The 12,998-nt window shown below is 42.6% G+C and overlaps 1 protein-coding gene across 4 annotated transcripts in view; it reads left to right on the forward strand.

The window, feature by feature from the left end:
• Positions 1 to 12,998, forward strand: part of NEK10 (NIMA related kinase 10) — a 223,887-nt gene that overhangs the window by 76,063 nt on the left and 134,826 nt on the right. For all 4 annotated transcript variants that reach the window (XM_074268058.1, XM_074268060.1, XM_074268059.1 and 1 more), the window contains exons 20-23: positions 1,963 to 2,008; positions 2,303 to 2,424; positions 3,250 to 3,352; positions 11,897 to 11,972. In XM_074268058.1, coding sequence (XP_074124159.1) covers positions 1,963 to 2,008; positions 2,303 to 2,424; positions 3,250 to 3,352; positions 11,897 to 11,972 — 347 coding nt within the window. The remainder of the gene's footprint in view (positions 1 to 1,962; positions 2,009 to 2,302; positions 2,425 to 3,249; positions 3,353 to 11,896; positions 11,973 to 12,998) is intronic.

Here is a 12,998-nt window from a genome sequence, read left to right on the forward strand (position 1 = left end):
AATGACTCTGGATTACTCAATTATACATAGCAACTGTCAGTCAGTCAGCCTGCATTTTTTAACGGCCTTCTGTGTGCCGGGGCACCATGGTGCCCTGAGTGTGGAGCCTAGTGTCAAGAAGACGCTTGTTCCTGAGTTCAAATCCGGCCTCAGACACTTCCTAGCTGGATGATCCTAGCTAAGTCATGTGCCCTTCTTTGCCTCAGTTTCCTCATCTGTGAAATGGGCTTGAGAAAGAAATAAGAAACCTCTTCAGGACCTCTGCCAAGAAAACCCCAAATAGGATCACCAAGAGTCAGACATGATTGAAATGATGGAACAACAGCAGATTTTCCCATATTGAGTTAAACTGTACATTGAAACAAAAATACCAATGATAGACTATGAATTATTAATTAAAATAGCTGGATTTCATTTTGAAAATAGCAGGTCACACACCTGAACTTACTTTATTTAGCTCACCCAAGCAATGATGTGAACAAGGATGACTTGTTCATGAATAGAAGAGCTGCTCTGTATGCTGGGAGGGCCCCATCCGGCCTTAAGGCAAAACCTCTTTGGGAGTGGATCCGCTTGCCACATCCTGGAGCCGGCTCCCCCGGCATGTCTCCTTGACGGGAACATTTTTGAGCACTCTCTGCTTGGCAGGACCTGGGCAGAAGAGGTTCCTTAGAGGCCTGATCAGTGCCATCCATCTGACTTGGGAGTCACAGAAGGCTTTAATCACATAATATGTTAACCCAATAACTATTAAGTGGGTGGTGAAGGAAGGGGGACAGAGGGAAGGAGGAAAAGACGGGAAGGGAAGAGAAAGACAGAATCAGAGAGACACACAGAGAGAGACACACACACAGAGGCAGAGAGACAGAGAGAAACAGACAGAGAGTAGAGAAAGACAGAAGACAGAAAAAGAGAGAGAGAGAGAGAGACAGAGACAGAGAGAGAGAGAGAGAGAGAGAGAGAGAGAGAGAGAGAGAGAGAGAGAGAGAGAGAGAGAGAGAGAGAGGAGAGGAGAGGAGAGGAGAGAGAGAGGAGAGAGAGAGAGAGAGACAGACAGAGACAGAGACAGACAGAGAGAGACAGAGAGACAGAGAGAGACAGAGAGAGAGAGAGAGAGAAAGGAGAGACAGACAGACAGACAGAGAGACAGAGAGAGAGACAGAGAGAGACAGAGAGAGAGAGAGAGGAGAGGAGAGGAGAGGAGAGAGAGAGAGAGAGAGGAGAGAGAGAGAGAGAAGAGAGAGAGAGACAGAGAGAGAGACAGACACATGCACACAGACAAAGACAGAAAGAGACAAGAGTTAGATGGGTTAGAGGAGGATTCAGAAAGGCAGCATGCAAAATGGTAGCGTTCTTTAGAGCTGGGCAGCAGGAAGGTATTGGGGTAGGGGCTATACTAAGAGTCTGCCTGCACTCTATCCACTATACTGTCCAGCTATTCATCATTTACCTAGATTCCATATACCTTTCCAAACAACCCAAGTTAATTAGAAATGTACATCTTAAATTGGGCAGAATCTCAGAATAATTTTAATTTTGTAATTTCTTTTTGGAAGGATAGGGAAAGTTGGATAGAGGAATTAAAACATTTCCAAATTCAGCTTAAAAAAACTTCAATGTGAATCTCAATTTCTTCATCTATAAGATCAGAGGGTTAGACCAGATTGTAAATTTTATGTCTGATCATTCTGTATGATTAAGTGACTATTAATACAGCACAGTTAATTAGACTTCTTTTGAAGGCTATATTTTCGGAAATCATTGAAGTGAGATAATATTTTATTGATTGTGGCATAAATAAAAATGATCATGATAATTTTAGTGAGGCTTTACAATTTGTAAAATATTTTAAAACATTTCTTATCTTTCAGTCTGAAGCTGAGCTAAAATTTTCTACAATGAAATGATTTCTAATGTGGTTTTTAAACCAATCCCCTCACATATTTTTCATCTTTCTTACAGCTTTATCATCCTAATGTTGTACGCTACTATAAAACTTTTCTAGAAAGTAAGTATATTACTGGGATATTTGTTATTAATGAAAAAGTTAATAACATAGAGCAATAAAATCAGGGGGTGCTGATTTATAGCAGGGAGTGAAGAATCATAGAGTATTTTAATTCCCAATGGTAGTACATGCTTTTAATTTTAATGATATTTATATTGATTGTTTTATATTACACAATTTCAGTCATTGAGTAGTTATTGTGCCTATTCTATTTGTAGTACAGCATCGTACCAGGTGCTGTGTAGATTATTGTCCGTATTGAATGCTGTTGTCTTCTCCTCCTTTTGTGTGTAGATGACAGATTGTACATAGTTATGGAGCTCATAGAAGGGGCCCCTCTTGGAGAACATTTCAGTTCTTTGAAAGAGAAACAGCACCATTTTACTGAAGAGAGGATATGGAATATATTTATACAAGTAAGGATTCATGTTTAATATATTGTTTACAAAAGACACAAAATGGAATAATTCTCTTGAGTTAATCCCATGGAGGCATCCAAGTAACCAACCATTAAGGCAACTTTATCCTCTCTGTCTCTGTCTCTATCTCTATCTCTTGGTCCTTTATCTTTGTGTCTATTTTGTCTGTCTTTGCCTCCATCTCTCTCTTCTTTGCCTCTCTCCCTCTCTCCCTTCTTTGTCTTTGTTTCTATCTCCATCTTTTTTGTCTTTGCCTTTATCTTTATTATCTATCTTTGTCTCTAACTTTGTCTTTGTCTTTATCTCTATCATTTGTCTCCCTCTCGACTTTCTTTTTCTTTGTTTCTCTTTTTTTTATCTCCTTATCTCTATTAATCTCTGTCTTTGTCACCCTCTCTGCCTTCTTTGTCTTTGTCTTTAAATCTATCATCTCTTTGTCTCCCTCTCTGCCGCCTTTGTCTTTGTTTCTATCTTTTTTGTCTTTGTCTTTATCTCTATTATCTCTGTCTTTGTCACCCTCTCTGCCTTCTTTGTCTTTATTTTATGTCTATCTCTCTTTGTCTCCCTCTCTACCGCCTTTGTCTTTGTTTTATCTCTATCATCTCCATCTTTTTTTCTGTCTCTCATCTCTTTGTGTCTATGTCTTTCCCTAGGTCTAAGCCCATGTCTTTTTCTCTTCTCATCTATACTACCTGTACCTCCATCTATGTCTGACCTCATCCTTGCCCCTGCCCCTGCATCTTCCATCTCCATTCATGTCTACATTTGACTTTCTCTCTGATTTCTTTCTGTAAAAAGAATCTCATTTCCATTTGTTTCAAGCTGTGCCTGGCTCTTCGTTACTTGCATAAAGAAAAGAGGATCGTCCACCGAGACCTCACACCCAACAATATCATGCTGGGAGACAAAGACAAAGTAACCGTGAGTAAGTACCGATTCTGAGGTTCCTTGGAGGAGAGTTTCTCGATCCTGGCCTGGATCAGAGGGTCAGATTTGCCACAAGCTCCCCTGGAGGATGAGGCCCTGGAGGAAGCTCACGCAGTCGCTGCTACCGCCCTTCGTAACTTCCCGTTGACCTGAAGAGAGCATGCTAGCCTCTCAGCTTGCCTTTTGCTTCCACAGTTGGGAATCGAGCTCTTTCGGTATGGGAGGTTGGCTCCAAATAGGCTCCAGGCCCACGAATGACCCTGGTTAGCTGTTTGTATGCCCGGCCCATGTTGGCTTCAGAGAAACCCAAACTCAACAATCCCAGCCCCGCCCCCAATCCCATTTAAACCATCATGAAATTCCAAAGATAAACAATCCAGAAAGTGTGCAGTGGAGTCAGCAAACCAGATCACACTGACCTGAGCGAGAAGGAACGTGTGTCATTTGAGCCCCATGAAATGCACAGATAGGAAGTGGCAAAAATGGGGGCTCTGACTTTGGTTTTATGACTGGGTCATGGAGGGTATAAAGTTCACCTAAAATAAAGAATTGAAGCCAGAATTTTGAGCTTTATTCCCTCCCCCACTTTTTTCAAAAATATGAATTACTATAAACAACAAATCCATTCATTTCAATCATTAGAAATGGAATCGTTTTTTTCTTACAGTCAAACTTTTGAAGGTTTTTTTCGTCTTTTTAGACACAGCATAAATGATCAACTTGTTCATTATTTTTTGCCTTGGACTGACGATTTTGGGGGTATGTTCTATTTTCCCCCTTTGTCTAGATTCTAACCAAAGATTCTAGACTCAATGAATTTAGATTCTAGACTCAAATGGGAAGACTAGAAAATCAGAAAGTGTTCCTAGAGTCATTTAGAGTGTCTTTCTTTGTGTGCATATTATAGATTTTTAGCTGAGATACATTTGTCACTATCATCTTTCATGTTTTAGTGGGGGCCATTTTACTATTTTAATTTTTGACAAGAATTGTAGTTTCCTTGATCTTATTAATTGCATTTTACTATAAAATTAATTAGTTTAAACTAGTTTTAAAAATACAGGTAGGTTTTTTTGTTTGTTTATTTGTTTGTTTGTTTTTTAAAGTTGGTGGATTTCAGGTTCCTTAGCCCCTCAAATAGAAATTAAATTCTTCTTCCAAAAAAATAAGTCATGGGCTCATTAAATCATGTTACCACTAGAGGGCACCTACGTCATGCTTTTCCACTTTCATCCTGCACTAGAGTGTTTATTTTCTGCATGATAGCAAGGTAGAAAAATGCAGAATAATTTTAAAAGAAATAAGAAAAAATGTGCATGAATTGGGTGGCAAAATACAAGAACCTTGGCAAAATAAAAAGAACTGAACTGTCCTTAATGGTATATTTCCTTCTGGTTCCTGATCCAAGTATGGAGAGTCAGAAGGAGCTATAAACATTGGATCAATCATATTTCAGGGATATGTAGCTTTGAGAATTACATGCACATTCATGGGAGGTTTGTTATGTTAATGGCTCTTATTCTGAATATACATAGGGTCTGACCCAGATGCTTGTGTGCAGCTTTCAAAGGGATTCTGGCTCCCAGAATCCTTCCAGGAAGGCCACCTTCCAAGTCAAAATCACACTCATGAAATATCCTCATAGCATCCCTCAGAATGGGGCAATCTGGCGCAAATCAGCTTTTGTTCTTTCTATATTCTCTATTTGTCAACTCTTGCTTTTTTTGTGACCCAAATTCCTGATGGTTAAGCCAAAAAAAATCAGCCTCAAAACAAAAACACCATTATCCCTCCCTCCCCCAGAAAAACACCACAAACCAAATGTAATTTATCCTAGGGAATGAACTTTAGCTGTCGATGTTCGGGAGCTGATCCGGTAAGTGATAACTTTGCATTCCGATCTCAGCTCCGCCATTTATGGTTTGTGTGACCTTTGTTGTTCTGTTTCTCAGTTTCCTCATTTGTAAAATGTGACAGCTCTGAACAGCTGGAGGGAGCACCATCTACCATAAGAACAGTACGTGGCATCCTGGAGGTTTAACATTTTGTAGCCGCCAACAACAAAGAGATTTATAGATCTCAGATAAAGCTCTGCACATTTCCCCCGAGTTCAAAGATAAGAGACATGCTCTTATGGCGGCTAAGTTCTGTGGGTTTATTCTTAAAGAGAGCAGATGTGGGCAGTGCATGCTGGTCCTGGGATCACAGAGCTAGACGTGGAAGGAGTCGTTGGGGACATTAGTTCAGTCTCATCATTTGCTGTTACCCAGAGAGACGCCAGGAAGAAAGTTTGCAGAAATCCACTGGTTTCCTGGTGGTGCTATTGGGACCTTGCTCAATTAGGAAGAAACTTGGATCAGATGCAAAAATGTCTTGATGCCCAATTGTGTGGTAGAAACACAAAGATTATTAGTCTAGTTGCCTTTAATTGCCTAGACAATTGGTCCACAGCAGCTATTCCTTTGACGGTCAGTGGCTCAAAAGAAGATGAGATGAAAAGTTTTTGGGTTTGTTTCTAGTTTTTCATCAGCATGTGCCCAAGAGGGAAAGAAGTGAGCATGGGGCGATTAGTCAGTCATCGTTGGCGATGTCTCTGCACAAATATGCTTGTGCCGTTCTGGAGAAAACAAGGGGAAAAATCAGGTTCTAATGGCGGCAGGTAAGGAATGTCCTCTCCTTGCAGAGTAAGGATGGCCTGAGTTGTATCAGGTGGTGGGTCTGCATTATTTGGGTCACTCTGAGATGTGGCGCGCAGGAGAGTCTCCCCGATCCGGAGCGGTTTCACTCTGTGTTCCTCGAAGCAGTCTGCGTGCTGGGCCGGTGGCAGCATGTGTGACTAAATCTAGCCCTCTGGTCAGGGTCCAGTAAGCTTGTGTGATCTTCATAACCCTGCTCAAGGCCTTGATCTCTAAGGAAGAGCCACAGGCTTCCTTCAGAGCCCGCCAATCACAGCTTGTTTCCAAGTAAAGCACAGTACTCAGCTGGTGACACTGAAGATGGCCTTTCAGAGCTGGCCACCTGCATCCCTCCACCCATTAGGGCCGTTCCTGTCATTCCTGGATTCCCCAAACCTGACGGATCTCTCCAAGGTTGTGCTCCTCTTTCTTCAGCATGAGTTGCTTTTGGACAGGAAAGGACCCAGCGTTCCTGCGGACGAGTCTAGTAGTCCTTGTGCTGGATAGCAGCGGGCTGATCTAGTCCGTGGCTGGTTGGCCCGGCTCGCTGAGCGATCTCCATGGCTCGTGCTTCTTGGGTACTGCCTTCTGAGGCCCAAGGTCCCCTCTGGCTACAAAGAGGCCTTGGAGAAGGATTCCTGTAGGGGTTCTCTTCACTGCAGGACTTTAAATAGCAATTAAAGCTGCTCATTTTTGCTGTTCATTTGTCTTCCCTCCCAAGCTTTTTACCTGAGCTCATTACAAGTAGCAAAAGGTATTTATTTGGAATTCCTTTCCTCCTTTGCCACATTGGGCAGAAATAAATTACCCTCCTCATGTTTGTTGGCATAGAGCAGAAGTGGAGACCAGATCTCCCAAGAAAAAAAGCTGGGAGGGGAATCGTGTGACGAGCAGAAACCCATTCTCTTTTGGAGAACTGGCAGTAGAGAGAAATCCCACCTTGGGAGACCAGGTACTAAGAATTTCCCATTTTATCCAAGCACAGGGGGACAGAGGGTGTCCCCATCTGGAATCTGTAACTGATGCAGCCGCTGTGGCAAGGACACGTCCTTTGCAAGCTCTTCTAGCCGTGGCACATTGTCTGTATTCGAGCGTACCTTCAAACTCTATTGTCCTAAAGATTCCTTGGCGCGCTCTTTAAGTTTGTCCTGTGGCAGCCCGGTTTTCTGGAGGAGGCCCGTTCAGCCTCTCACACAGAAAGGCAGTTCTTGGAAAGGAGCCTGAGGCTCTGACCCTGCCCTGGGCTGGGGCCCCACGTACCCTCTTCTCCTGTCTCTCTCCAGTCCTCTACTCAGTCAGTTATTTGTTTAGATTTTTTGAACTGGGTCAGAGAGGTCATTCTTTAACTCAGTGAAATCCCAGCCTTAATCACTGAATGGGGGCAGCCTCAGTCACACTGAGTTAGCTTAAAAAGGTCAAAGTCTCCTGCTGCATCTAGGGCCATCTCCAGGCCCCTGGATCCGATCTTTGCAACCTTGGGAGATAGGTGCAATTATTCACCTCGTTTTGCAGATGAGGAAACTGAGGCAAACAGATTATGTGACATGCCCAGGGTCTGAGATTGCATTTGAGCTCAGCCATTTGACCTGGCTCAGCCTTCCCTCCCTTACATCCAGCTCACTTGTTCGTCATGGCGTCACCTCCCTGATGTCACGGTCTACTCCAAGACTGAAGGAGAAATGACAACCCTGATCTGAGAGTTTAGGAAGTTCTCCAGGGAAAGCTCTGAGTCCAAGAGAATGCTTTCTACCCATAGTCCATTGGTCCCCACCTCTTTTACCCTTGTGGGTCAAATGAAACCATTAATATTTTTCTGCCTTCAAAGCTTGATCTTTAAGAAAAGATCAAACATCTCATTTTCCCTCTCCCTAATTGCCTAATACAAAGGGGCGATTTCTTCTTATTCTCCTCGTGGAAGAAATCCAATCTTTCCAGAGCTATTAATAAGAGTGGGGAAACCATGGAAAAATTCCAGCTTATCTTCACAGGACACAACCTCAAAAGGAAGGAGCTGCCATAGCATCAGGGAACCCGACTGATGGCTCTGGAAGCTTTACCGCGGGCAGCAGCTCCAGGGATTGCTTACCTGTGGTCCCCACCGCAGCCTTTGCCCCCCACCAGGCCTGCCTCGCCAAAGGCCTGACTCAGTTTGTCTGATGCCGAAGTGACCCTCCGTGTAGGGTGCTGCTTTGGGCTTCCGGGAAGAAGGGAAAAGAGAGAGGGTAACGGTGATGGGGAGGAGAGGAGGAAGAGCCTTTGTTCTGCCACAGCCATGGCCTCCAAGCACATGATGCGCCTACTGCCCCAGGGCCTGCCTGATTGGGCCCCGATCCAATGGAAGTGTCCATTACTGGCCCTGCCTGGGAAATCGTGCCATGGACTGAACGACTGCAGAACAGAAACCCTGTGTGAACCTAGGACCCGGAGAGGGAAGGGACTGGGCTCGAAGGGCTGCCGACCTGCCTGGGAGAGAAGGAAAATCTGAATCTCAGCACTTGGACTCTCCTTGTGCTCCTGAAATTTGCAGAAGGGTCATAGGGAGAAGGAAATAAGGATTGTAACAACAGCAGCGGCTGCTTCTGTGGCACTTACTGTGTGCCAGGTGCTGAGCACTTTACAGTTATGGTCCCATTTGATCTTCGCAACCTTGGGAGATGGGTTCATTTATTCACCCCATTTTGCAGATGAGGAAACTGAGGCAAACAGATTATGTGATATGCCCAGGGTCTGAGATTGTATTTGAGCTCAGGCTTTCCTGACTCTGGACCCCCGATACATCCACTACCCTCCCCCAGCTGACCAGAGTAATTGCTTTAATGTTTTGGGTTTTATTTTCTGTAGGAATATGATTGGGAGTCAGGGTGTGGTCTTAAATAATCAGCTGTACACTGAAATAGGAGGAGAAGTTGCTCAGTTGTGTCTGACTTTCTGGGATTTCTTGGCAGACATATTGGAGTATTGGAAATTTCCTTCTCCACTCAGGAAGTGACTTGCTCAGGGTCACACAGCTAGTTAAGTGTCCGAGGCTGGATTTAAACTTGGGAACGTGAGGCTTCCCGACTGGGCCTGGCATTCCGTGCGCTGTGCCGCCCAGCTCCCCAGACAAGTCAGGTCCACATTAAGTAAAATCATAGTAACTAAAGTGTGTGCTTTGCATGGGGATTGTTTACTTTCACAATAATTTGAAGAAGGATCAAAATCTGAGCAACCATCTTTGAATCCTTCCTGTGCCTTCCACTGCTTTTTGGAAGGAAGATATCACATTTCCTGCGATACCAAATATAGATGAACAAAATGGAAAAAGTCTTGGAAGACTATTAATAGAGATTTTAAAAAGCCCTTTGAAATGGCTAGCCCTTATTAATTCTTGCTGCCTTTGAGTAGGCTTCCCAACCATCTGTGTTTTTTATAGAAATATGGGTAATTGCCTGTCATTATCCAAATGGAGTGCACCTCCTAGAAAGACAGCGAGGAGAATGATGATGTGCGTTAACTAGTGCGCTTGAGCGTCTTCTGGGTGCTAAATGGCACACAGTGCTGGGGGCTGGGAGCTAGGCGTGCGTGGTTAATGCGCCCCTCCCCCAGGAGTTAGTCACCCCTCCCGCCCCCTTTTTGGCCGGGTGCTTTGGGTTCAGCCTCAGTTGGATTGTGGGAAATAGGCCTGACAATACTGATGCTTTCTAGTGTCCTCGTTGGGACGGTCAAAGCAGCTAATTTATTACAGTGGCTTGTGATGAGTGTCCATGCTATCGACCCCAAAACGTAACGATCTCCGGCATAGATGGGGAGACTGGGACATTTCAAGCAGGGGATCGGTTACCCCTTGAAAACTTGCCACAGACTCTGGCCTCCTTTGTTGTTCTGTTGATTGTTGAAACTTAAATGTAGTTAAGGATTCAGTATGAAAATGTCCTCTGCACATGTGTTTCCTCCCTCCCCCCAAACTGGTTGTTAAATATTTACCAGCACATCCCTGATTTCAAGTAAATTGGATCAGAAAAGCTATTTGGGGTTGTGCCAGGGCAACTGTGAGGTCCCACCCAAATATTAAACTAATATAAGGGAGAAGTTTTTTGAATTTCTAAATGGCAAGTTTTGATTCTCTTCTCCCAGTAAATGAGAGGAAACCATCATCTAGTATAGAGATCTGGGTTCTAGTACAGGAGGAGGAGGGTTCAAATCCTGCCCCCACTGTGTGACCCCCGTGACCCCGGTGGGTGGCGTTGAAGACCCGGAGCGCTACAGAAGTTTGGCAGAAGTGCCCGTGGGAGCCTTTCTGAGGAGAGCTCGCTCGCTGTGTCCAATAGCCCCTTCTCTCTCAGCTGCAGAGTTTCCCAGAGGCCGGTGAAGGCGGGTGCTTTGCCCGGATCCCAGGATATGGCAGAGGCCAGACTGGAGCCGACATCTTGTTGGCTCCCCTCTGCCAAAAAACCCCGGGTCCTTCTCTCCACTCTGGGGTATTTAACCGTCTTAGCAATCCGTTCAGTCTCAGAGCAGCTCGGAATAACCCTGGACAAATCTGAGTCCAGCGGCATTTCCTGCTTGCCAGCGCTCTCGCTGGAAAGAAGGCGAGGGAGTAGGGGGAGCGAACGCCAGCCCTGGCTGGGCTATTCTCAGATGTAAATATATGTCATGTCGAGGGATGAAAATGATGTGAATTTGAGTGTGTGATTTACTTGTGTCTTGTTAAATTTTTAAATAAAGCAGTTAAAATACACGAGATCCAAAAAGAAGGGTGAGAGTAGAAAGCAGAATTGCTCGAGCAAATGAGCAGTTTGGATTTCTTCAACGTTGGAATCTGCTGATATATTTTTTTTCCATTGTCTGAAAATATTCTCCAAGTTCTTACAGCTCAGAGTAGTGTTTACTACCTGACACACAGTGAATGTAGAGATCTTTTAGTCTCACTGCGAAATAGAGTAAAGTGTCTTTGTTGTGAGGGGGAAGCTTTTAGGTTTGTGGAAACCTCATCTCCATGATCAGAGTGGCGATGTATACATTAAGTGTCACTGGGACATTATCGTACTCCATTTCTAAGTTTCCATTTTGAGAAACTTTCTGATGGTCACAAATAGTGATACCTCAAACAGTGGGAGAAAGAAATAAGGTTGATAAGAAAGACCTCACAAATCTTAAATGACTTTGTAAATATCAACTGCCATCCTTATCAAGTCTTACCTATTTATCTAAAAATCAGATGTCTTATCCAGGGTGCTTTAGAAAAGCCTGCATTCTCTATATGAACAATAAAGCTTATCTAAGCAGAGAAGTAGATAATGAACAATTTAAAAAATACTTTAAATACATATTAGATTTAAATAAGACCAAAAAAATCTTCTTGATATATTATTTTCCTATTATTTACATCTGCCTAACATTCATGAGGTTTTCTTTTCATTTTCAGAAAAGTACAAAACTTTTTTTTGGTTATACACCAAGAAATTATTTTTCTTAAAACCATCAATTGTGTCATTATGAGTGCTTTTATCATATGATGTGAATGATTATCTTTTTTGGGATTTCTTGTATTTATGAGCAGGCAATTACAGGTGATAGGAAAATTTAAAACTTAGTGGAAATTTTTGTTGCTGTATTTTATGTTACATTAGCAAGAAACTTTTTTTTTTCTTTTTCTCTTTTTTGTATGGAATCAACCTGATTAATATGTATCTCATTAATTAGGGCTGAGGTAAGTGTGGAAGATAAGCAGATGGCACATTTTGAAGAAGTGAAGAAAAAAATCAACAACCAGCTTTTGGTTGTGAATACGCTCATTAGTGGCTCGAATGATAAGACTTAAGGAACAGTGTTATCCTCATGAAAAAATTAATGGAATTTTTTTGTTTTTGTTTTTAAATGAATTGTAGCTGACTTTGGCCTGGCAAAACAAAAACAAGAAAACAGCAAACTCACATCAGTCGTTGGAACGATTCTCTACTCCTGGTAAGAAAGAATGAAAAATGTACAATTCTTAAGTTCTATGTTTGTTGGTTCGAGTTTATATTTTCTTAATTTAAAATAGAAGATATTCCAGAGGGATCTTTGTTATATCAATTGTTCCTCCAGAAAGCAAATGGAAAAATCTCCTTCACATTTTAACAAATTGTTCCTTACAGATTTTTTTCTTTGTCTTTTTGTTTTGGTGGGGACTGGTGGAAGAGCAGTGTACCATTCATACGTGATCAAATATAGGGCATTGTTACCACAGCAGGTGTGTTCCACAGTGCTGAGAGAGACACAGTGGGATGATAATTATGTTGATTCAGATAACTCAAATGGAGGTATAGACAGCTTTGTCCACATGTAGCACCCCTTTGGCAAAGACTTATTTTTTAAACCCAGTTCTTAATTTGAAAGGCCCTACCAACCTTAGACTACTTCAAGACTTAAATGAATGGCCTTTGGGAAAAGGAGAACAAATTTTTCTAACCTACTTAGTTGCTTCTTTATGTCTTTTATGCAAACTAAACAATCTGACTGAGTCATTTAAAGCCCAGTCTTTTGATGTGAGTCTCATAGTCCACAAAATAAAAGTCCAGATACCTTGGTTTCATAATTAAGGCCTCCTCTGGCCCTCATCCCTACTCAGAGTCTTATCTCTCATTTCACAGACCATGTGCTCTGGCCATATTGGACCACCCTGAGTCGTGGACATTCTCTAGGTTTTCTCACTATTTAATTTTTTTTTTCAGTCTGATAATTCTGGAGAAGAAGTCTTTTTTTCCTTATTTATTAGTCATTTCTTCAAGAATCAGACCAACTACTCTTTTTTCCATGAAGTCTTCTTGGTTTTCTCCAGCCAGAAGTAATTGCTCTTGATCCCCTGTAAAGTGAGACCTTTGATTTGGGACTTTCTTAGGGCACCAAACCCACGTATTTGTAAATAGTGAACAGATTGTAATTATTGACAAGGATATGTAGTTTTCCACGTGGGTCTTACCCACTCTCCTTCAGCAGAGAGGAAAAAGA

The sequence above is a fragment of the Sminthopsis crassicaudata genome, chromosome 5, assembly GCF_048593235.1.
Source record: "Sminthopsis crassicaudata isolate SCR6 chromosome 5, ASM4859323v1, whole genome shotgun sequence".
In the NCBI taxonomy this organism is placed as follows: domain Eukaryota; kingdom Metazoa; phylum Chordata; class Mammalia; order Dasyuromorphia; family Dasyuridae; genus Sminthopsis; species Sminthopsis crassicaudata.